We start from the raw sequence: 22,851 nt of genomic DNA on the forward strand, positions 1-22,851 counted from the left end.
TCCTTCTTAAGCTTGTCAACGTCGTAAGTCAAGGCCTGACAAAGCACTCAGTCTACAGATCTAGTTTCTGCCCCATCCTGCAAGTCTCCCTGCCCTTTGAGTTTCTCCCCCAGAAATTCTCTGGCTCCCCTCAACCTTGGCCTGTTCTTAGCACAGGGTGAGAAAAGCTGGTGAGAACAAGCTGTACAACTCTCCTGGCAAGAAGAGTATGCCATGGAAAGGGAGGTTCTGATCTGCTTCCCATGGAGGTGTGCCTGTCAGAGGTAGCTCCTCCACCCACACAAGGCTGGGGGCTCCACCACACTAATCCACACTTCCCAAGGAGTATAATTGGGTAGTTCTGATGTCATCAAATTTAGGGTTGTTCTAGGAGAGTCACTGAAGGTTTGGCTGCATTAGATGGCCTCTAAAACCTCTCTTATTGAAGACTTTCCTCCTGTGATTCATGAGCTATGCCAAAGCTCATCAAAGAAATAGATGGGCCACAAGAAATGTAGCCTGCTTTTCGACTCAATTATTGTGAGAGTTTTCTTTTTTTAAAAAAAAAGCAATACTCACATTAAGACAATAAAGTATACTATTAATAATCTTTCTTTTCAAAAATGATAAACAGTGAAAGTAATATCCAAAAAAGTATAAGGGTCTGAAATGTCAGTATCTCTTTTCCTTATACTTTTAAGGGAGAACATTGAAGACTTTCCTTTACTTAGATTAGAACTGTCCAATAGAACTATAATGTGAATATAATGTGAGCCAAATGTATTTTTAAAAAATTTCTAGTCATAGTAAAAATTAAGAAGGAATTGGTGAAGTTAAATTTAATATTTCATTTAACCCAAAATATCTAAAATATAATCATTTCAACATGTAATCAATAGAAAAATTTGTGAGTTTGAAAAAAAAGAATATAAAGAATGTAAGTCATCAAAATATGGTGTATATTTCACCCTTATAGCTCCTCTCAGTTCAGACCAGCCACATCTCAAATATGCAGCAGCCCCAAGTGACTATAGCTTTCATCTCGGACAGCACATACAAAGATAATTTGAAGCAATACCCATCAGTTCATCTGCCTTTGGAACTAAAGACTCCTACAGATCTAATGCTAAACAAAGGTTCTTCCCTAGAATCACTCTCTACATATCCCAGTAACATCCTCAATTAAGATTCCCAGAGCCCCACTTGAAGTTTCTAGAGTATTTCCTTTCCATGGTCAGAGACAGAAATCAAAGAAATAATAGAGATATATGTACCTTACGCTTCCTAGGGCAAACTGCATCTCTTCTTCTTTTGCTTATACAGTTAGTTCTACCTGGACTACCCTCCCTGACCACCCACCCCATGGGCCCTGGTCTAATTTACCCAGGCTCAAGGTCAGCCTCTTCCAGCAAGGCTTTCATAGCCATTCCCAGGTAAGACCATCTTTCCCCTCCTGAACTCCAGAGCAGTTACATTCAAACTTGGATTCTGGTTACTTACGCACTTGTCTTTTCTCACCAGTGGTCTCTGTCACTAAATCAATGGGTATTTCTTGGTGATTTGGCTCAGCCCAGGTAGCCTATGACTAACTGCAGACCATTCACTCCTTATTGAATCTCCCTGGGTTTCTGCAACAACCACACTCTCTGGCAATCCCTCTTGCTTTGCTCTATGTTCATCTTAGGCTCCCTTGATGTCTTCTTGTCTTCTCTCCTCCCATCAAATGTTGAAGTCCCTCAGGGGTCCTGGTGTCTCCTTCCTGTATGCTTCCCTAGTAAAGACTTCTCAGCCATTCCGAAGGACTGTTACTACCCCAAACTCTCTCAAACCTGTTCCTCTAGCCCACCAGTTTCCTGAGCTCCAGACCCTGGGACAAAACTGCCCCCTGTGCTTATCTATTTTGATGTCCCTCAGGTACCTCACACATTTATGTAGTATCACTATGCACCAGGCACTGTTCTAAGTGCTTAATGTTTACTCAATAAACTTACAACAACCCATTTTATAGATGTGGAGATTGATGCACAGAGAGAATATGCAAACTAAGTTCATCATCCCAGTTCTCTAAACCTGAGTTTCCTCTGGCATTTCCTGTCTTTTACAGGGCCCCAACATCCACTCAGTTCCTCATATCAGAAACCTGGGTGTTCCCTAATTCCTATTCACTCTCCAAGCCCAACAAGTCCTATATTTCCTCCTAAATAGCTTTTCAATCTGTCCTCTCCATCCTCACTAATGACATTTAATCCAAGCCACCATTCTCCCTAGCTTGGATTGCATTAAAACCCTCTTAATGTTCTACCCATAATTCTTCTTCAATAGAGTACCCTGAATGGTCTTTTGAAGACCATCCTGCTTTGGTGACTTTCTATCACCCTTAAGATTGTGTATGAAATCCTGTTACTCTCATCTTCCATGGTGAACCCCTAACGGCCCAGCTCTTTTCTGACTGGAGACTCTCACATATGCTGCTTCTCCTATTGGGGACAACCCTCTCTCATTGCTCTGCAACCCCATTCACTTCTCCAGCCATCACACTGCCTTTGGATCTCAGTGGAAATGTCACTCTTCAGGGGGACCATTGTGACCCTCAGTTGAAAATTAAACTCCCTGCTAGACATTGCCGCAGGCCCATGAATGTCCCCTTTCCAAACACTAACTACACTTGTCATTACTGTTCAAGATCAGTCTTCTCTATTAGATTTTACGTCCTTGGAGGCAGGGACTGTGCCTTTTGGTTCATCACTAAATCCCTGGGACCCGCATAGGGCCCAGCACACAGCAGGTTCTCAAGGAATATTTTTCATTTGTTTGCTCAAAACTGGCTCAATGTTAGTTTGCTCAGTTTGTTTGCTGATGCTAGTCTCCTTGCAGACAAGACTTGTGTGACTCATCCTTTTTTTTTTTTAATATTTTATTTATTTATTTGACAGAGAGAGACAGCAAGAGAGGGAACACAAGCGGGGGGGGGGGGTGGAGGGAGTGGGAGAGGGAGAAGCAGACTTCCCACTGAGCAGGGAGCCCCATGCGGTGCTCGATCCCAGGACCCTGGGATCATAACCTGAGCTGAAGGCAGACACTTAATGACTGAGCCACCCAGGTGCCCCCTCATCTTTGCTTTTGTCAAAGTACTTTGTAAGGAGTCCTGCCCACTAAAGATGCTCAATAAATACTTGCGGAATAAAAGGGCCAAGGAAAGGAACATTTTTCTTCCTGTCCTTCTTTCAAAACTCATGTGCTCTGTTCAAGAAAATGTCCATGCTGTGATAATATAAGAAATATATTTTTTTATCTTTGTTCCCAGTTCATAGCATAAAGTTCCCAAATTCCTTGGAATTTTATGAGTGATAAAATTGACAGGAGCATCTTTTGTTTCTGATGCAGGGCTCCTAAATCCCTTGGAATTTTCTGGGTGGCAGGAGCCTCTGTTCTTCTAGTGAAGCAACTCTGGTGGGACCCTGGATACCTTCACAGGGCTGGTCACCAGAAAGATTAAGCCTTGATTAGAAGCCTAGAATTTTCAGCCCCACTTCTCAAACTCTGGAGAGAGAAGAAAGACTAAAGGTGAAGTTAAAAACCTATCATACCTACATGATGAAACCTCTATAAAAACCTCTAAGGGACAAGGTTCAGAGGGCCTTGGGGTTGGTGACCACATTCACATGTTGGGGAGATGGTGCACACAAACTCCACAGGACAGAAGTACCTGTGCTTGGGACAGGACCCTTACCCTTCTGGACCTTACCCAATGTACCCCTTCATCTGGCTGTTCATTTGTATTCTTTGTAATATCCTTTATAATGAACTGCGAGTAGTAAGTGAAGTCTTTCCTTATATTCTGTGAGCCATTCTAGCAAATTATCCAACCTGAGGAGAGGATCATGGGAATTCCCGACTTGTAGCCAAATCTCTCTGAAGTGTGGGTAACACGGGACCTATGACTTCTGGCTGGTGTCTGGGTGGGGGGCCGTCTTGTGGATCTGAGCCCTTCTTCTGTAGGGTCTGTATTAACTCTGGGTAGTTAATGTCAGCATGGAGTTAAGTTGTAGGACACTAGCTGATGTCTGCAATGAACTAGGGAATTGTGTGGGGTGGAAAACCAACACATTTGATGTCAGCAGTATTCTGAATTAAAAAAAACAAAACAAAACAGATCCTAGTAGTACTAACACCAATCAGGTTCCAAATGTCATTGTATATTAGTAAACACTTTGTTCTCTCCCATCCATGCTCCATCCTGAGGAAAGGATGAGGGTTTCCTGAACCTGAGTTCAGAAACAACAATGAGTGTCCCTGAGCCTGATGTGACAAGGAAGGTGGATAACTTTTTTGCATAACCTGCATGGTCTTATCTTATAGTGGTCCAGTTATTTGGAAAGCTAGATTGCCTTAATCATAACTCATTATCCAATTCAAATATGAAATCCCATTTCAAATCACATAGCATTTTTTCTCTGCTGGCTTGACTGCTGGCCAACCACGAGAATAAATGACCAAGAGCTAGGGTAGATGAATTTGTGCTTATCACTCCATACAGGGTTCAGCCCTGAGTCCTGGGCATGGGTCCTACATCCTTGATCTGAGAGTCTCCTTTGCTTTGTCTCACCACCAGACCTCCAAGAAGAGGAATCATGCTTCTTTCCTGTTCTCTTTGTGGTCAGGGTATAATTTCACATACTCACTTTGTGAGTGGTTCTCACAAAGGTGTAGTGCTGCTCTAGTCTGAATGGGCACCACATAGTCAGGAAGAGCTGCTACCAGTGTAAAAGACAGAGCATCCACCTGCCATAAGCTAGACATGGGATATAATCACCAGCCCTGAACCAGGCCTGAGCCAGGTGCAATATGGACATCTCTACTTCCATATTTCTAGTCAATCATCCCCTGCTATGAGGACCTGGTATCTGCCTACAGAACACCACTCTGTCCCTTGTTCCTGTATGAGGTGAAAGAATCCCAGGGAAGTTCCAGAGAGCAGAAGAGAGAAAGGTGTCAAGTGTTCTGGTATTCTTTGAAGCGCCTCACTGCCTTATTTCACAAAAGCCTGGACCTCTTTCTTTCATGATGGATTAACTGCTGTACCATGAGGTCTAGAATCCCTTGGAGATATGAGGTAGGTCCATTCTTCTGGGGACATATTTCATGGTATCCACACCAGTAAATGACTTTTTTCTCCCTCACATCTGCATTGTCCTGGTGGGCCCACCCTCGCCCCAAGCAGAGTTTCATAGGTAGAGATCCCAGCACATAGGTCCCCGCCCTCTGTCCTGCTCTGTCTGCTCCAGAATCCCTCTTCCTGTTGTCAACACTCTCCCTTCCTTGTCCCCTTACTGACCACCAGCTCTGCGAAGCGGACATTGAGCTCCTCTTGGTTCGGGATAGGACTTGAAAACTCCATATACTGCAGAGGGTGGTTGTCTCGGAGGTTGATCTCAGGGAGGCCGCTGCCCCCAAAGCAGCACAAGAAGCCCAGGCCATGGCGGCTCCTCTTGCGGGGGGCCATGGTCACTCCAGGCCAGGGGGGATAGTCAGCTGGCAGATGCCCTAGGTCCTCATCGTGATCTGGACAGGAGAACAGACAGCATAGAGTGGTCAGGCAATGGCAGCCAGGTAGGCAGGGACAGTGGTCACTGAGCTACCATAACTTCTTTGCCGAACTGTTAGGAGCCCTCAACCCAACAATCAGGCCCGCCCTCCCTTCTTTCACAGCTTCTTTCTGTTCCCTCCAGCTCCTTCCACCTGGAGGATTCCCTCCCCATCATGCCCTCCAGTGTTTCCTGCCACAGACATTTTCAGATTCTCCTTCCATGCCCCCAGAGAACAGAGGAAGGCGGTAGTCACAGAACGTGAATTGCACCTTCTCCATGATTGTACAGATGGGTATCCTATTCCCTGCACTCTAGCAGAGCCATTTTCAGCAGGGCCAACTCAGTCTCTAGATTCATTTTAAGGTGTACAGATGCCTGGTTTAAAGGTTTCATCCAGTGGGGAGGGAAGGGTTGAAGTAGGCTGGCAGGAGAGGTAGCAAGCTAATTTTATGGCATGACTCCTGGGGAGTAGAGGATAGAAGTCTTCAGAGACTCGCAGGGCTTTCTGTCCAGTCTGCTGTGCCAAGCATGTTTGAATGAATATGAAATATCAATAGGACATGGGCTCACCACCCATCTATCTAGAAGGAGAGGTAACCTGGGGGAGTCATCAGAGTGAATCCTGAGAGGAAATGGGGCTGATCATTGGAACAGTGTTCAGCCAATACTGAAGGAAATCTGGTCAGATTTGTTTTCCATACCAACCAAGAACAGAAGATACCACTTTGGCCAGAGACCAAAACTCAGGAACACCCAACAGTTGAGTGGTCATTGTAACAGAAAGGGTTAAGTTTTTAGCTTGCCACTGGGAGAGCCTCATTCAATGGTGCCCCGGCTTGGGAAGAAACACTGGCCAGCCCTAGTCGTTGATGCCACATAGCTTCTAGATAAAGCCTAACTACCTGCACATAGGCCTTCCAAAAGGGTTAAAACCACCCTTGACCACTACTGGTTCCTAAATGTGCTTTCAGATAACCTGGGTGGGTTCAGGAGAGCTTACCCACAATACTGCTGCCCAGCCATGTTCTCCTCATTCAGTATTTATATATCTTAATTTTTTTTTTAACATAAAAAGGATTCTGCCTTTTTCTCTATTATTATCACAGGTCTGGGGTCAGGATTTTTTTAATTATAAAATACACATAACACAAAATTTATCATTTTAACCATTTTTATGTGTATAGTTCATTACGTGCATTCACATTGCTGTGCAACCATCCTTACCATCTATCTCCAAAATTTTTTCATCTTGCAAAATAGAAACTCTGTACTCATTAAACAATAATTTCTCATTTCCCTCTCCCCCAAGCCCCTGGTGACTACCACTTTACTTTCTGTCTCTATGATTTTGACTACTCTAAATAGCAGTATGAGTAGAATCATAGGAGTAGAATCATACAGCATTTGTCCTTTTGTCACTGGCTTATTTCACTTAAAATAATGTCTTTAAGGTTAATACATGTTATAGCATGTGTCAGAATTTCCTTTCTTTTTAAGGCTGAATAATAGTCTTCTGTATTTATATACATTTTGTTTATCCATTCACCTATAAATGGACACTTGGGTTACTTCCTCCTTTTGGTTATTATGAATAATGCTACTATGAGCATGGGTGTACAAATATCTCTTTATGTTTCTTCTTTCAATGCTTTGGTATGCATAGCCACAAGGGGTCAAGATACTTTTGAGTCTTGACTCTAAGCTATTTCTCCTAGATTTGGTCATTAAGAGAAATGTTCAGAATATACCCATGGTCTTTACCCATACCATTGCTAAATGTGTTGACCACAACAAAGGTATAGACAGACCCAGATGACATAGCTACCTCATCTGGGAATGCCAAAGAACTAGTAATCAACACTCTCAGGGAACAGTCCTTCAACCATCTTGGAATCCATGAACCCATGCTCTTATCTAGCCCTCTTTTCTATAAAGACACTATAGGAGATTTTTCCTGAAGCCTTGTGGAATTTGGGGGGAGATATACCAAATCTAAGGCATACCTCAGAATGGAGCTCTAGAACCTTATCAGAAAAAGATAAATGTGTCATAACTTGCTCCTAGTGAACCCTAGGTAACTTCTGGAGAACAACGCTTTATTTCCTAAACCCTAACAATCTAGCTAGTAACAGTCTAATCTGATCAGGCCTCTCCTATAAGTCATGATTCATTTTAATTGTCATTCTAGAGCTTTTTTACTGGCTCCATTTTATCTTTCTTTATAAACTTTGTGACAGGCTTTTTAATAGACCCAGGAGAGCCTCAGTTAATACACTGAAGTGGTCTTGTATTATTGGTTATCTTTTTTGTGTTTATATATTGGCTCTCCACAGGTATAGTGAAGACTTCCTGAGGACAGGGGCCATGCTTCCTGCTTCTTTGATACCCCTCCCATTTCTATGGCTAATAAAATGCCCTGCACTTAGTGGTGCTCAATAAGTATTTCTTGGTCAATTGGGAAATGGCCTGTGCTCATGGAAAAGACAGGCCCTTGTCAATCAGTCAAGAAATATTAATTGAAATCTCTGACTCCTAGCAGTTGATAAGCAATCAGGAACCTTTATAGGGAATAAGGCAACAGCCCTGAGTCTGGGGATAGGGGAAGAAGCCAGTGGGCTAACTCAGCAATCCTGGTACATGGTGTCAAAGACCTAAAATAGGCTGGGAGCTGAGGAAAATGAAAGAGGAAAGGAGGCTTTTGGGGTTTTCCATGGGACTTGATAGCCAGTAGCCAAGAGTGGGTGAGACAAAGCCCTGGTCTCTGACTATCAGGCTTAGTAAAGCACCAATTCTGCAGGCAGATTGGGGTCAACCACCCTGGGGGTCACCTCCCTATTGTCAAGTTTGGGATAATGCTGCAGAGTACAGACCAAGTCCCCTTTGTTTCTTCAGCCTCCAATATGCAGCTGCAGCTGGTGGAGAGGCTGTTTTTTCAGGGCACAAAGCATGAGGACTCTCCCAGAGGCCACAGTGAGGCTGAGTTGACAGTATGATGGTGTTCGGGGGAGGGACGAGCTGATGTCTGGGAGGACCTGTGAACTTGCTTCCTGCCTTCACCTCCTCAACTTTTTGCTCCCTAGTCTCCATCCTTGTCTGTCTTTGCTCTTCAGCTCTTGAGCCAGACTTTCCTAGGAACAATCAGGAGTTGGGGGCAGGATGGGCATACAGTTGGTATACCCTGTTACAGTCTCACACCAGCTGTTTACAGCCATGATTGCTCTGATTGCTCGGTGCCATGCCATACTTGTCATTATATATGTTTTAACATCTTCTCTGAGTACAGGAAGTGAGGTGGTGTGGCCTCAGGAGGATGGGAGATGGAGATACTGACCTTCCAAACAGGAAGTACCGTCCCCACAGAGAAGAGCCTGAGCACCAGGGGTAGTGCTGCATATTTGCCCTTTTAAGGGGTTGCCTGTTTGACAGCTCCCCGCTATGCTGATGTTCCTGAGGGTGCCCTACTCCCAATGACTCTTTCTTAAGTCTATTAGGGCCCCACTTGAACATCGAAGACTAAAACCACAGGCTCTCAGCTGGAATCCATGTAGCTTTACAGCATAGATCAGAAAATTGAGGTCAAAAGAGGAAAGGTCTTTTCTGAGGTCACACAGCTAGGGACAGAGCTGGGATTGAAACCCAAGACGCCAGTGTTCAAGCTAAGGTCTAGAGCTCGTCTTCCCACGTCAGTGGCCCCTTTCCCCATCTTGCCCCAGCCCGCCCCCCACCCCCATTACTTCTCTCCACCAGAGAAGACCAATCTCTGCAGCTTAGTTTAGAACTATCTCCAGTCCTGAAGATGCTGTCCAGGCCGGAAGAGGGTTACAGAGATCCTGAAGACTTCCTTCTTCTCCACTGTGAGGAGGAAGGGTTCTGCCCCCATTTCTCGCCCATCCTATTCTTAGGGCTCCTTCACCCCAGCAATTTTCCAAGTCAGACGACTGGGATTTGACTTCTGGCTTTCCCTTCCCAGCTGGGTGACCTGAAGCACATTTCTCAGAGCCTCAGGTTCTATGACACCAAGATAATCACAGCACCTTCCTCGGTGGGCTTCAGTGAAGAGTCAGAGCAGTAATGTAGATAAGATGTCAGAGCACACTGGGCATTCTCTAAAGGAGGCCAGCACTGCTGTTGTGACTTCGTTATCATTATTGCCCAGCCAGGCAACGCTTACCCTGCCCAGACAGAGCCTGCAACCACAAGCCCTTTCCAGGCACAGCTGGGACCACCGAGACCTGGCATTGTAGGAATCTGCCCAGCCTGATTTAAGAAGCCACCCAGCTTGGGGGGCAGAGCAAGATGGCGGAGTAGGAGACCTGGATTTCGTCTGGTCCCAGGAATTCACCTGGATAGGGATCAAACCATTCTGAACACCTACAAACTCAACAGGAGATCGAAGAAAAGAATAGCAACAACTCTCTGAACAGAAAAGCGACCACTTTCTGGAAGGTAGGACGTGCGGAGAAGTGAATCCGAGGCGATATTCGGGAGGATAGACGGCAGGGGAGGGGGCCTCTGTCCGCTGCTTCTGGCAAGTGATAGAGCCCCGGAGCACAAAATCAGAACTTTTAGAAGTCTGCTCCGCTGAGGGACGTCGCTCCAGTGGCTAAGTGGGGGGTGGAACCCTCGTGGGACAGTGTGGTCTTAGGACCCTCGGGGTCACAGAAAGACCAGGGATGCCTGAGTGCGGCAGAGCTCCCAGGTATTGGAGCGGGGAATCGGGCTGCAGAGATGGAGCCGAGGAGTGGGCTCTCAGCTCAGGGTTGCCATAAACCGTGATCCATGGCACAGTCGGGCCACTGCTCCTCCAGCAGGGACCCAACAAGCGGCAGATCCAGGGAGACTCCCCTTCCTCCCCCGGGAGGAACGGCGCAGGAGCACACTGCAGGGATCTGCTGGGTTTGGAGACTCCACATGGGGTCGGGTGCCAGAGATAGAAACACTCAGTCACAGGCTGGGTGAACACGGAGTGCACCCGGAGACCAGGGAGACGGGAGTGATTGACTGCTTTTCTCTGGGGGCGTACTGAGGAGTGGGGCCCCAAGTTCTCAGCTCCTCCAGGTGGAGATTGGGAGACCACCATTTTCCTTCCTGTCCTCCAAAGCTGTACGGAAAGCTTGCAGGGAACAAAAGCTCCCGAGAGCAAACCCGAGCAGATTACTTAGCCTGGCCCGGCAATGGCGGAGCAATTCCACCTCCGGCAAAGACATTTGGGAAGCACAGCAAGAGGCCCCTCCCCCAGAAGATCAGCGAGAACAGCCAGCCAAGACCAAGTTTACCCATCAATGAGAACAGCAGAACTCCAGCGCTAGGGGAATACTGCACATAGAATCCATGGCTTTTTTACCATGATTCTTTAGTCTTTCAAAGTTAATTTTTTTTTAACTGTCTTTTTTTTTTTTGAATTTTTCTTTTTCCCTTTTTCAACCAACATCTTATCAATCCCTTTTTAAAAAAACATTTTTATTTTTCATTTTTAGAGTCATATTCTATCCCTTCATAGTAGTTACCCTTATTTTTGGCATATATATATAAGTTGTTCTCTCTTTAAAATTTTGAGATACAGTTTCTTCTAACAGATCAAAATAAACCCTAAATCTCTACTGTATGGCTTTGTTCTAGTCTCCTGCCTGATCACATTCCCTCCCCTTTTTTTTCCTTTTTTTTTTAAATCCTCTTCTTTCTTTTTTCAAACAACATCTTACCAATTCCTTTTATAAAATTCTTTATAATTTTCATCTTTACAGTCATACTCCATCCCTTCATCATATCAACCCTTATTTTTGTACATATATGTTTTTCTTTCTTTAAAATTTTGGGAGGCACTTTCTTCTAACAGACCAAAATACACCCAAAATCTAGTGTGTGGCACTGATCTATGCACCAGCCTGATCATATTTGATCATATTCTGTTTTTTTTTGTTTTGTTCTGTTTTTCTTTGTTTTTAACTTTTTCTTTTTCTTTTTTTCTTTTCCTTTTTTCTTTCTTTCCCTTTCTTTTCCCCCGGCTTCAGGTCTTTTCTGATTTGTTTAGAGTATAGTTTCTGGGGACGTTGTTACCCTGTTAGCATTTTGTTCTCTCATTCATCTACTCTCCTCTGGACAAAATGACAAGATGGAAAAAAATCACCTCAACAAAAAGAACAAGAGGTAGTACCAACTGCCAGGGACCTACTCAATATGGACATTAGTACGATGTCGGATCGAGAGTTCAGACTCATTACTTTAAAGATACTAGCTGGGCTTGAAAAAGCATGGAAGTTATTAGAGAAACCCTTTCTGGAGAAATAAAAGAACTAAAATCTAACCAAGTAGAAATCAAAAAGGCTATTAATGAGGTGCAATCAAAAATGGGGGCACTAACTGCTAGGATAAACAAGGCAGAAGAGAGAATCAGTGATATAGAAGACCAAATGATGGAAAATAAAGAAGCTGAGAAAAAGAGAGATAAACAACTACTGGATCATGAGGGCAGAATTCGAGAGATAAGTGATACCATAAGACAAAACAACATTAGAATAATTGGGATCCCAGAAGAAGAAGAAAGAGAGAGAGGGGCAGAAGGTATATTGGAGTGAATCATAGCAGAGAACTTCCCTAATTTGGGGAAGGAAACAGGCATCAAAATCCAGGAAGCACAGAGAACCCCTCTCAAAATCAATAAAAATAGGTCAACACCCCAACATCTAATAGTAAAACTTACGAGTCTCAGAGACAAACAGAAAATCCTGAAAGCAGCTCGGGAGAAGAGATATGTAACCTACAATGGTAGAAACATTAGATTGGCAACAGACTTATCCACAGAGACCTGGCAGGCCAGAAAGGACTGGCAGGATATCTTCAGAGCATTAAATGAGAAAAATATGCAGCCAAGAATACTATATCCAGCTAGGCTGTCACTGAAAATAGAAGGAGAGATAAAAACTTCCAGGACAAACAAAAACTAAAGGAATGTGCAAACACGAAACCTGCCCTACAGGAAACCTTGAAAGGGGTCCTCTAAGCAAAGAGAGAGCCTAAAAGCGACATAGACCAGAAAGGAACACAGACAATATACAGTAACAGTCACCTTACAGGCAATACAATGGCACTAAATTCATATCTTTCAATAGTTACCCTGAATGTAAATGGGCTAAATGCCCCAATGAAAAGACACAGGCTCTCAGACTGGATAAAAAAACAAGACCCATGGATATGCTGTCTGCAAGAGACTCATTTTAGACCCAAAGACACCCCCAGATTGAAAGTGAGGGGGAAGAAAACCATTTACCATGCTAATGGACACCAAAAGAAAGCTGGAGTGGCAATCCTTATATCAGACAAATTAGATTTTAAACCAAAGACTGTAATAAAAGGACACTATATCCTACTTAAAGGGTCTATCCAACAATAAGATCTAACAGTTGTAAATATCTATGCCCCTAACGTGGGAGCAGCCAATTATATAAGACAATTAATAACAAAAGCAAAGAAACACATTGACAACAATACAATAATAGTGGGGGACTTTAACACCCCCCTCACTGAAATGGACAGATCATCTAAGCAAAAGATCAACAAGTAAATAAAGACTTTAAATGACACACAAGACCAAATGGACTTCACAGACATATTCAGAACATTCCATCCCAAAGCAACAGAATACACATTCTTCTCTAGTGCCCATGGAACATTCTCCAGAATCGATCACATCCTAGGTCATAAATCAGGTCTCAGCCGGTACCAAAAGACTGGGATCATTGCCTGCCTATTTTCAGACCACAATGCTTTGAAACTAGAACTCAATCACAAGAGGAAAGTCAGAAAGAACTCAAATACATGGAGACTAAAGAGCATCCTACTAAAGAATGAATGGGTCAACCAGGAAATTAAAGAAGAATTAAAAAAATTCATGGAAACCGATGAAAATGAAAACACAACTGTTCAAAATCTTTGGGATGCAGCAAAGGCAGTCCTAAGAGGCAAGTATATAGCAATAAAGCCTTTCTCAAGAAACAAGAAAGGTCTCAAGTACACAACCTAACCCTACACCTAAAGGAGCTGGAGAAAGAACAGCAAATAAAGCCTAAACCCAGCAGGAGAAGAGAAATAATAAAGATCAGAGCAGAAATCAATGAAATAGAAACCAAAAGAACAGTAGAACAGATCAACAAAACTAGGAGCTGGTTCTTTGAAAGAATTAACAAGATTGATAAACCCCTGGCCAGACTTATCAAAAAGAAAAGAGAACTGACCCAAATCAACAAAATCATGAATGAAAGAGGAGACATCACAACCAACACCAAAGAAATACAAACAATTATAAGAACATATTATGAGCAACTCTATGCCAGCAAATTAGACAACCTGGAAGAAATGGATGCATTCCTAGAGATGTATCAACTACCAAAACTGAACCAGGAAGAAACAGAAAACCTGAACAGACCTATAACCACTAAGGAAATTGAAGCAGTCATTAAAAATCTCCCAACAAACAAAAGCCCAGGGCCAGATGGCTTCCCAGGGGAATTCTACCAAACATTTCAAGAAGAATTAATACCTATTCTTCTGAAACTGGTCCAAAAAATAGAAATGGAAGGAAAACTTCCAAACTCATTTTATGAGGCCAGCATTACCTTGATCCCAAAACCAGACAAAGACCCCATCAAAAAGGAGAATTACAGACCAATATCCCTGATGAACATGGATGCAAAAATTCTCACCAAAATTCTAGCCAATAGGATCCAACAGTACGTTAAAAGGATTATTCACCACGACTAAGTGGGATTTATCCCTGGGCTGCAAGGTTGGTTCAACATCCGCAAATCAATCAACATGATACAATACATTAACAGAAGAAAGAACAAGAATCATAGGATCCTCTCAATAGATTCAGAAAAAGCATTTGACAAAGTACAGCATCCTTTCTTGATCAAAACTCTTCAGAGTATAGGCATAGAGGGTACATACCTCAATATCATAAAAGCCATCTATGAAAAACCTACAGCGAATATCATTCTCAATGGGGAAAAACTGAGAGCTTTCCCCCTAAGGTCAGGAAAGGGGCAGGGACGTCCACTATCACCACTGCTATTCAACATAGCATTAGAAGTCCTAGCCACAGGGCGCCTGGGTGGCTCAGTTGGTTAAGCGACTGCCTTCGGCTCAGGTCATGATCCTGGAGTCCCGGGATCGAGTCCCGCATCGGGCTCCCTGCTCAGCAGGGAGTCTGCTTCTCCCTCTGACCCTCCTCCCTCTCATGCTCTCTGTCTCTCATTCTCTCTCTCTCAAATAAATAAATAAAATCTTTAAAAAAAAAAAAAAAAAAAAGAAGTCCTAGCCACAGCAATCAGACAACAAAAAGAAATCAAAGGCATCCAAATCGGCAAAAAAGAAGTCAAACTCTCACTCTTTGCAGATGATATGATACTTTATGTGGAAAATCCCAAAGACTGCACCCCAAAACTGCTAGAACTCATACAGGAATTCAGTAAAGTGGCAGGATAGAAAATCAATGCACAGAAGTCAGTGGCATTCCTATACACCAACAACAAGACAGAAGAAAGAGAAATTAAGGAGTCGATCCCATTTACAATTGCACCCAAAACCTTAAGATACCTAGGAATAAATCTAACCAAAGAGGCAAGGGATCTGTACTCAGAAAACTATAAAATACTCATGAAAGAAATTGAGGAAGACACAAAGAAATGGAAAAACGTTCCATGCTCATGGATTGGAAGAACAAATATTGTGAAGATGTCAATGCTACCTAGAGCAATCTACACATTCAATGCAATCCCCATCAAAATACCATCCACTTTTTTCAAAGAAATGGAACAAATAATCCTAAAATTTGTATGGAACCAGAAAAGACCCCGAATAGCCAGAGGAATGTTGAAAAAGAAAAGCAAAGCTGGCGGCATCACAATTCCAGACTTCCAGCTCTATTACAAAGCTGTCATCATCAAGACAGTATGGTACTGGCACAAAAACAGACACATAGATCAAGGGAACAGAACAGAGAGCCCAGAAATGGACCCTCAACTCTATGGTCAACTAATCTTTGACAAAGCAGGAAAGAATGTCCAATGGAAAAAAGACAGTCTCTTCAACAAATGGTGTTGGGAAAATTGGACAGCCACATGCAGAAGAGTGAAACTGGACCATTTCCTTACAAAAATAGACTCCAAATGGTTGAAAGACCTCAATGTGAGACAGGAGTCCATCAAAATCCTAAAGGAGAACACAGGCAGCAACCTCTTCGACCTCAGCCGCAGCAACTTCTTCCTAGAAACATCGCCAAAGGCAAGGGAAGCAAGGGCAAAAATGAACTATTGGGACAAGATAAAAAGCTTTTGCACAGCAAAAGAAACAGTCAACAAAACCAAAAGATAACCGACAGAATGGGAGAAGATATTTGCAAATGACATATCAGATAAAGGGCTAGTATCCAAAATCTATAAAGAACTTATCAAACTCAACACCCAAAGAACAAAGAATCCAATCAAGAAATGGGCAGAAGACATGAACAGACATTTTTCCAAAGAAGACATCCAAATGGCCAACAGACACATGAAAAAGTGCTCAATATCGCTTGGCATCAGGGAAATCCAAATCAAAACCTCAATGAGATACCACCTCACACCAATCAGAATGGCTAAAATTAACAAGTCAGGAAACGACAGATGTTGGCGGGGATGCAGAGAAAGGGGAACCCTCCTACACTGTTGGTGGGAATGCAAGCTGGTGCAGCCACTCTGGAAAACAGTATGGAGGTTCCTCGAAAAGTTGAAAATAGAGCTACCGTACAATCCAGCAATTGCACTACTGGGTATTTACTCCAAAGATACAAATGTAGGGATCCAAAGGGGTACGTGCACCCTGATGTTTATAGCAGCAATGTCCACAATAGCCAAACTGTGGAAAGAGCCAAGATGTCCATCGACAGATAATGGATAAAGAAGAGGTGGTATATATATACAATGGAATATTATGCAGCCATCAAAAGGAATGAGATCTTGCCATTTGCAATGACGTGGATAGAACTGGAGGGTGTTTTGCTGAGCGAAATAAGTCAATTGGAGAAAGACATGTATCATATGACCTCACTGATATGAGGAATTCTTAATCTCAGGAAACAAACTGAGAGTTGCTGGGGTGGGGGTGGGGTGGGAGGGATGGGGTGGCTGGGTGATAGACACTGGGGAGGGTATGTGCTATGGTGAGCACTGTGAATTGTGCCAGACTGTTGAATCACAGATATGTACCTCTGAAACAAATAATGCAATATATGTTAAGAAAAAAAAAAGAAGATAGCAGGAGGGGAAGAATGAAGGGGGGGAAATCCGAGTGGGAGATGAACCATGAGGGATGATGGACTCTGAAAAACAAACTGAGGGTTCTAGAGGGGAGGGGGGTGGGAGGATGGGTTAGCCTGGTGGTGGGTATTAAAGAGGGCACGTTCTGCATGGAGCACTGGGTGTTATCCACAAACAATGAATCATGGAACACTACATCAAAAACTAATGATGTAATGTATGGTGATTAATATAACAATAAAAAAAGAAGCCACCCAGCTTTGCCTTTGTCCACTGGGGAGTCTAGACCTGAGGGCCTGGGCTTTTCCTCAGGCTCTAAGCTAGCCCTTGTTGGAAGGGGAAACCGTCGTCCCTGATGCTGGGCAGGGAGTGGAAAGGTGAAGGGAGCCAGAGTGTTCCTTTCTGCAAGTTCACTTCACAAAGAGAAGCAATGGAGGTGCTCACCTTGAAGAAAAATTGAGGAGCAGTATGGAAAAATGAGAAGCAACAATAGAACAAAACCCAGTGGACTTAAACCCCAGCAGAGGGATTCAACCCACCCCTACCACCACCCACCTTTCTCTCCATGAAAATTCACTGAACACCAACACCTCCGTGCACTCCACATCCTGTCTCCTTGCCCCCTCCTCTTCTCCCTGTGGGTCCCTAAACACAGACTAACTGGCCTAAAACAGCAAACCATCAATGAGGAAATAGCCCTCCTGTGAGGACTGTAAGGCCCCCTTCAAGGGTCTCCTCCAGTCCTCCGGCTCCTGCCAGACTTTACCTCCTTACTCACATCCTTCTGCATAATGGAGAACACATACCTAACTCAGGAGACGGGGGCTAGTCCCAGCTCTGGCACTATCCAGATGTGGGTCAGGGGGCCACAGTTTTAGCCTCTCTGGGACTCGGTTTCCTCTCTGTGCGATGGCAGGGCCTGGTCAGCCATACTGTTTGGCTCCATCCCAGTCCCAAAGATTTCCCCAGGGGCTCTCCTCATCTGCACTGAGCACCCCTCCCACATTCCACACCAAGCCAGGAAGTACTTCCTATCACTTGAGTGCAGTACTCCCATTTGGTTTGTAAAGATGAAAAATCTAACCCTTACCCCCAAACTATGGCCCTCTATACACCAGTTTTTATACTAACTAGGACTTCTAAAGCCCTATATCATCAACGCTTGTTCCTAAGTCATAAGTAAAAGCAGAATAATATTAATACTTGAGATTTGGTGTGTACCAGACACTGGGTTCTATCCACATTTCAATCCCTATAACAACTCTCTGAGATAGGTGGCATCATCTTAAAGAAGTCATTAAAAGACAAACCATGGTTCAGAAAGGTTAAGTAACTTGCCTAAGGACACACAGCTAGTTAGTAGCATAGCTAGGACTCAAGCCCATGACTGCATGACCCTAAAGCTGTAAACCACTAAGCCACATGGCACGTGCTCAAGAAACACCCTAAGTTGAGCCCTGCTCAGAGCTTTCTCAAGCATTCTATAGATCCAGACTCAATAATTCATGATCGAGCTTTCCCTCAGAGCTGGGCCAAGAGTTTTCACAGCTCTGCAATCTCATGTCAACCTCACAAGGACTTTGTGAGGTCATTATTACTATCCCCCCTGACAGATAATAATACTGAGGTTTATAATGATATTACCAGCAGTTATATGTCTTGTCAATGGCGCCCATTGCTGCTCAGAGGCAGAGCTGGGACTCACAACTAAATATTCTGACTCCAAGCTCCGTTCTCTTGTTGTAGAACCAAAGCTGATTCATAAACCCTGCCTTTAGCACTTGAGGCCAATGCTGTGGCTTTGTGGTATTCAAACAGCCTTCTCCTCTACCCTTCTCCTACCTCCATGAATGGGGGTAATGGGGGCAAGGATATGTATGGCCACTTCCAAAGTGCCTGCTACGAGCCAGGCACTGTGCTGGCAACTTTCTGCTTTATCTCATTTATTCCCCGCAACTCTCATATCACATCACTGTCCCTTCCTGGTGATGACATTAAGACTCCCACAGCTCAGGCAACTCGCCCAAGGGCCATGTCTTATAGAGAAAGGGGCAGGCCTTTGTGGATGATGATGTTGCATTCAAACAACATGCTTTTAACCAGCTTCTAGCCTGTGGAGGCCATGCTGGACACTAGGGGTCACCCTGGTGGTGAGGACACAAGAGCAAATAAGGTATGGTCCCTTTCCTTGAGGGGTCCCCTTTTGTAGAAAAGCCAGAAGGGTTAGGGAGACAGGGGCTTTGGCAGCACTAGGAAGGGGAACCTGGTGTAGCCTGGGGTGTGAAGAGGAGGTCAGAAAAGGCTTCCAGGAAGTGGCACTGAGCCAGTCTTGAAAGAGGTGAGAGAACTAAGGAAAGGTACAGAGGTAAGAAATTCTTTCTGGGCAAGGGGAATGGCATTAGGGGAAAAAGCATGGTGTGCACAAGGCCGGAGTCCTGACCAGTGGCCTATTCATTTGTGGCTAAATTAATAGGCAAAAGGAATCAACAAGGTATACAAGTACCTTGGTTTGACAGCAGAGCTCAGGCATCCTGGGGAGGCTGCTCCTTTACCCCCCTCTCCCTACCAGGTCCCCTGGGGCCCAGGTCTGGGAATGGGGCCCAGAATTCCCCAGAGATACTGCATGGAACATAAGGAATGTAAACAATTTCCTGTTCCACAGGCCAGAGATTCCTCCCTATATACTGACCCTTCATGTGTCACTGGAGGTCACCTAGGAAACAGCCCCAGACACTGGGCCATGACCCAGGGCTTAGCTCCCCAAAGAAGAGTCTGTGCTTTTCCACCCCAGGCCCACTGTCCACCTCTACCATGCCTGCTGCCACTTTAAGGCCCTAAAGACCATGCTTTGTGGGCAGCAAACAGGCTTGCTAACCCTATCCCCCCGCCCCCTGCTTCCAACCTGAATCAGCCTGAATTACAGACATCCAACTTGACTCTACAAACTCAGTTTGGGTTCTGTTGAACTGCTATCCACTCTAACTATGGGACTCCAAACAAGTTACTCAGCCTCTCTGAGCCTCATTTTCCTCATCCATAAAATGGGGCAATAATAACAGCGCATACCTCATAGGGCTGTCGTGAGAATTAAATTAGTTACTATTTGTAAAGCACTTGGAGGAGTGTCTGGTGATAATAAACACCATCAAGAACTCTACAGATAAGCCACTGTTATAATTGGGAAGATACCTGGACACTGACTTATATGTATCACAGAAAGTTCACTCTATGTAAGAATGAATCTGACATATTATGACAGGGTTTGGCAAATATTACAGGGGTAAATTCAGCCCATTTTTGTAAGTACGATTTTCCTGGAACACAGCCACGCCCATTCATGGAAGGATTGTCTATGGCACCTGGCCCTTTACAGAAAATTTGCTGATTTCCGTGTTATTAGCTTGAATCATATGTAAGTGACCGTATTCAATTATGCTTAATCTACAAAATCATCAATTTCATGTGGTTCAACTTAGCAAATCATACTGGCTTATCATGTGTCCTACTGCCTTACCTGTTAAAACAGAGGGCTGTGCTCTAAATCCAGTGATCCTAATAACGAAGTTATGGTCATCATCCATTGAGCACCTACCATGGTCAAGGTTTACCTCAGACTTTCACTACACCCCTGCAAGGTAAATATGACCACCACCACCCCTTGTAAAGACAAGGAAATCTGAGGCTCGGAAAGAGGCGATGTGTGAGCTTTGGACTTGACCCAGGTCTCCAGACCCCACATCTGGTACGCTGTCCCCACATAGGGCTCCCCAAGAGGCTGTGGGGAATGAGACCCATCTGAGTAGGACAGGACATGGAGAGCACAAAGACCCCTCACCTCCCCCACTTCTCTGCTGTCCATCTCCCAGACAGTGCTCGGACCCCATGGTTGATGGGGCCCCATCCTGTGACTTCCCTGCCAGCCTCAGGACAGTGTTCAGAAGCATCTGACTCGTAGTGCGAGCGTCGGGCTGGGCTGGGGAGGGGGCAGGGAGCACTTTCAAAAATAAGCAAGCTCTCTTTCCAGGACTGGGGGAGCTATTTTTAGCAGCTGCCTAAATTACGGTCTCCCCCTCTGCTCTGGGAAAGGCAAAGAAAGCAAAAGTAAACTGTCTCAGCCCCAGGGTCCCCTCCATGCAGGCTGAGGGGTGGGAGATACAGACACAGGGGAGATGGGGATGAAGAGAAAGAAGGGTCTTTCTGGGAAAGCAAAACTGAAAATTCCTCAATGTGCCATTTCTTGGACTTGGGGGTGTTGTGTGGCAGTTGTGGATTTTCCAATCAGTTTTCTCATTTTGCAAAGTGATAGAACATAGGTTTCTTTGTCTCACCAGGGTAGAAAACAAAGAGAAAATTGCTCTCCTGTGTCCCAGTCAAGCATGCATGCATTCATTCATCCATCTATGCCCTGAGTGACTGTCATGTACAAGGCAATTTTCTGGGTGTTTTGGATGAACCCAACATCAAATCATAGCCCCACTGGGTCTACAGTCTTGCCGGGGGAGGCATGGGCATAAATAGGTCCCGGGCCTAAGCACCCAGGATACCAGGGAGGGGAGGAGGTGCAGGCCTGGGACAGCAGGGAAAGAAAAGGGACTTCTGGCTAAGGTAATCTGCAACATTCACCTGTGGACGTGGCATTGAAGTTGAGTCTCAGAGGAAGGAAAGAAGTTGGTGCATCTCATGGGGGGGTCCAAGAAATCATTCACAATGAAAGGTGTGCCAGAGTGAGGACTTGGTGTCAAGAAAAACCCCAAGAGGTGAAGGGAAGCACAGCTGACCTTTGAACCACATGGGTGTTAGGGACACAGACTCCTCCCCTGCCCCCATAGAAAATCCACATATAACTTTTGACTCGCCCAAACGTCATTCCTAATAGTGAGAACCTCAAGAGATCACTTCTTACTGCTATTCACCATTTACTGAAGAGACAAACTGTTCACGCGGAGATGATTAGTGTCACACAGCGTTTTCAGTGGATACAACACTTGAGCTCACCACAATAGCAACAGGAGGTCACTTTGAAATGATTACAGCAGTATAGCATGTACTACAGTTAATTTTATGCAGTTACAATTTAATACAGCATTTTACGTTTGTTTACATTTCTCTCAACTGTGAATGGTGCCATGAATGGTCTGTGTTTGTGCAAGCTTTGATAAATTGTAACTTTTTATGACAGAATTGTGTCTATTTTATGGTAGCATATGATAAAATAGACTAGCATCTACAAAAATTTTATGCATTCATGACATAACTTTTTCTTTTCTTTTTTTTTTTTTTTTTGAGATTTCCAGGCTGTGTAGTTCATCTGCAAGCTTTTTTAAATGGCAGCAAATCTCCAAAATTTTCCAATATATTTATTGAAAAACATCCACATAGAAGTGGACCTGTGCAGCTCACATGCGTATTTGTTTGAGGGTTAACTATTGTTTTCCCAGGCTGAAATGTAGGACTTAAAGAGGTGCAGTGGGAAACCAGATTGGGGCCAGATAAAGGAAGGCCTTGAATGCTGGGTAAAGGAGGGGAAGCCGCTGAAGGATGGGTGGCTGGCTGATAGGCTGGGATTCAGATCAGAGCTGGGATTTAGACAGGCAATTTCTGGTGGCCCTGATGGAGGGCATTACAGGACATGGGGACATCAGAGGGAAGATCTAGACAGCAGCTCTGTCTGAGTGAGAGTTAATGAGGCCCCGAACTGCCAAGAATGGAGGGGAGGGGATGGATGCTGGAGATGTCATGGAGGGGTGTGCCCCACTAGCATGTGTGTGAGCTGATGAGGGGGCTTTGGCAAGACATGAACTGGGCACAGAAAACAAGGACTTGGGCTGAGATTGAGTGGGAGTGGTGGGGAGCTCTTTGGGCAACAGCTGTGAAGTAAAAGAGAAGAAGGAATTTCAACACCAAGTTTCTGCTACCCATTAGAGCCAGAGGTCTGGGGCTCCCAGCCAAAGGGAAACCACCCTACACGTGACATGGGTCACCTCCCCACC

The 22,851-nt window shown here is 44.4% G+C and overlaps 1 protein-coding gene across 4 annotated transcripts in view; it reads right to left on the reverse strand.

Moving 5' to 3' along the window:
- Positions 1-22,851, reverse strand: part of DAAM2 (dishevelled associated activator of morphogenesis 2) — a 126,509-nt gene that overhangs the window by 49,522 nt on the left and 54,136 nt on the right. For all 4 annotated transcript variants that reach the window (XM_036087336.2, XM_036087342.2, XM_036087326.2 and 1 more), the window contains one exon: positions 5,315-5,541. In XM_036087336.2, the coding sequence (XP_035943229.2) occupies positions 5,315-5,482 (168 nt within the window). In that variant the 5' untranslated portion in view covers positions 5,483-5,541. The remainder of the gene's footprint in view (positions 1-5,314; positions 5,542-22,851) is intronic.

Source organism: Halichoerus grypus, chromosome 9 (genome assembly GCF_964656455.1).
Source record: "Halichoerus grypus chromosome 9, mHalGry1.hap1.1, whole genome shotgun sequence".
Classification (NCBI taxonomy): domain Eukaryota; kingdom Metazoa; phylum Chordata; class Mammalia; order Carnivora; family Phocidae; genus Halichoerus; species Halichoerus grypus.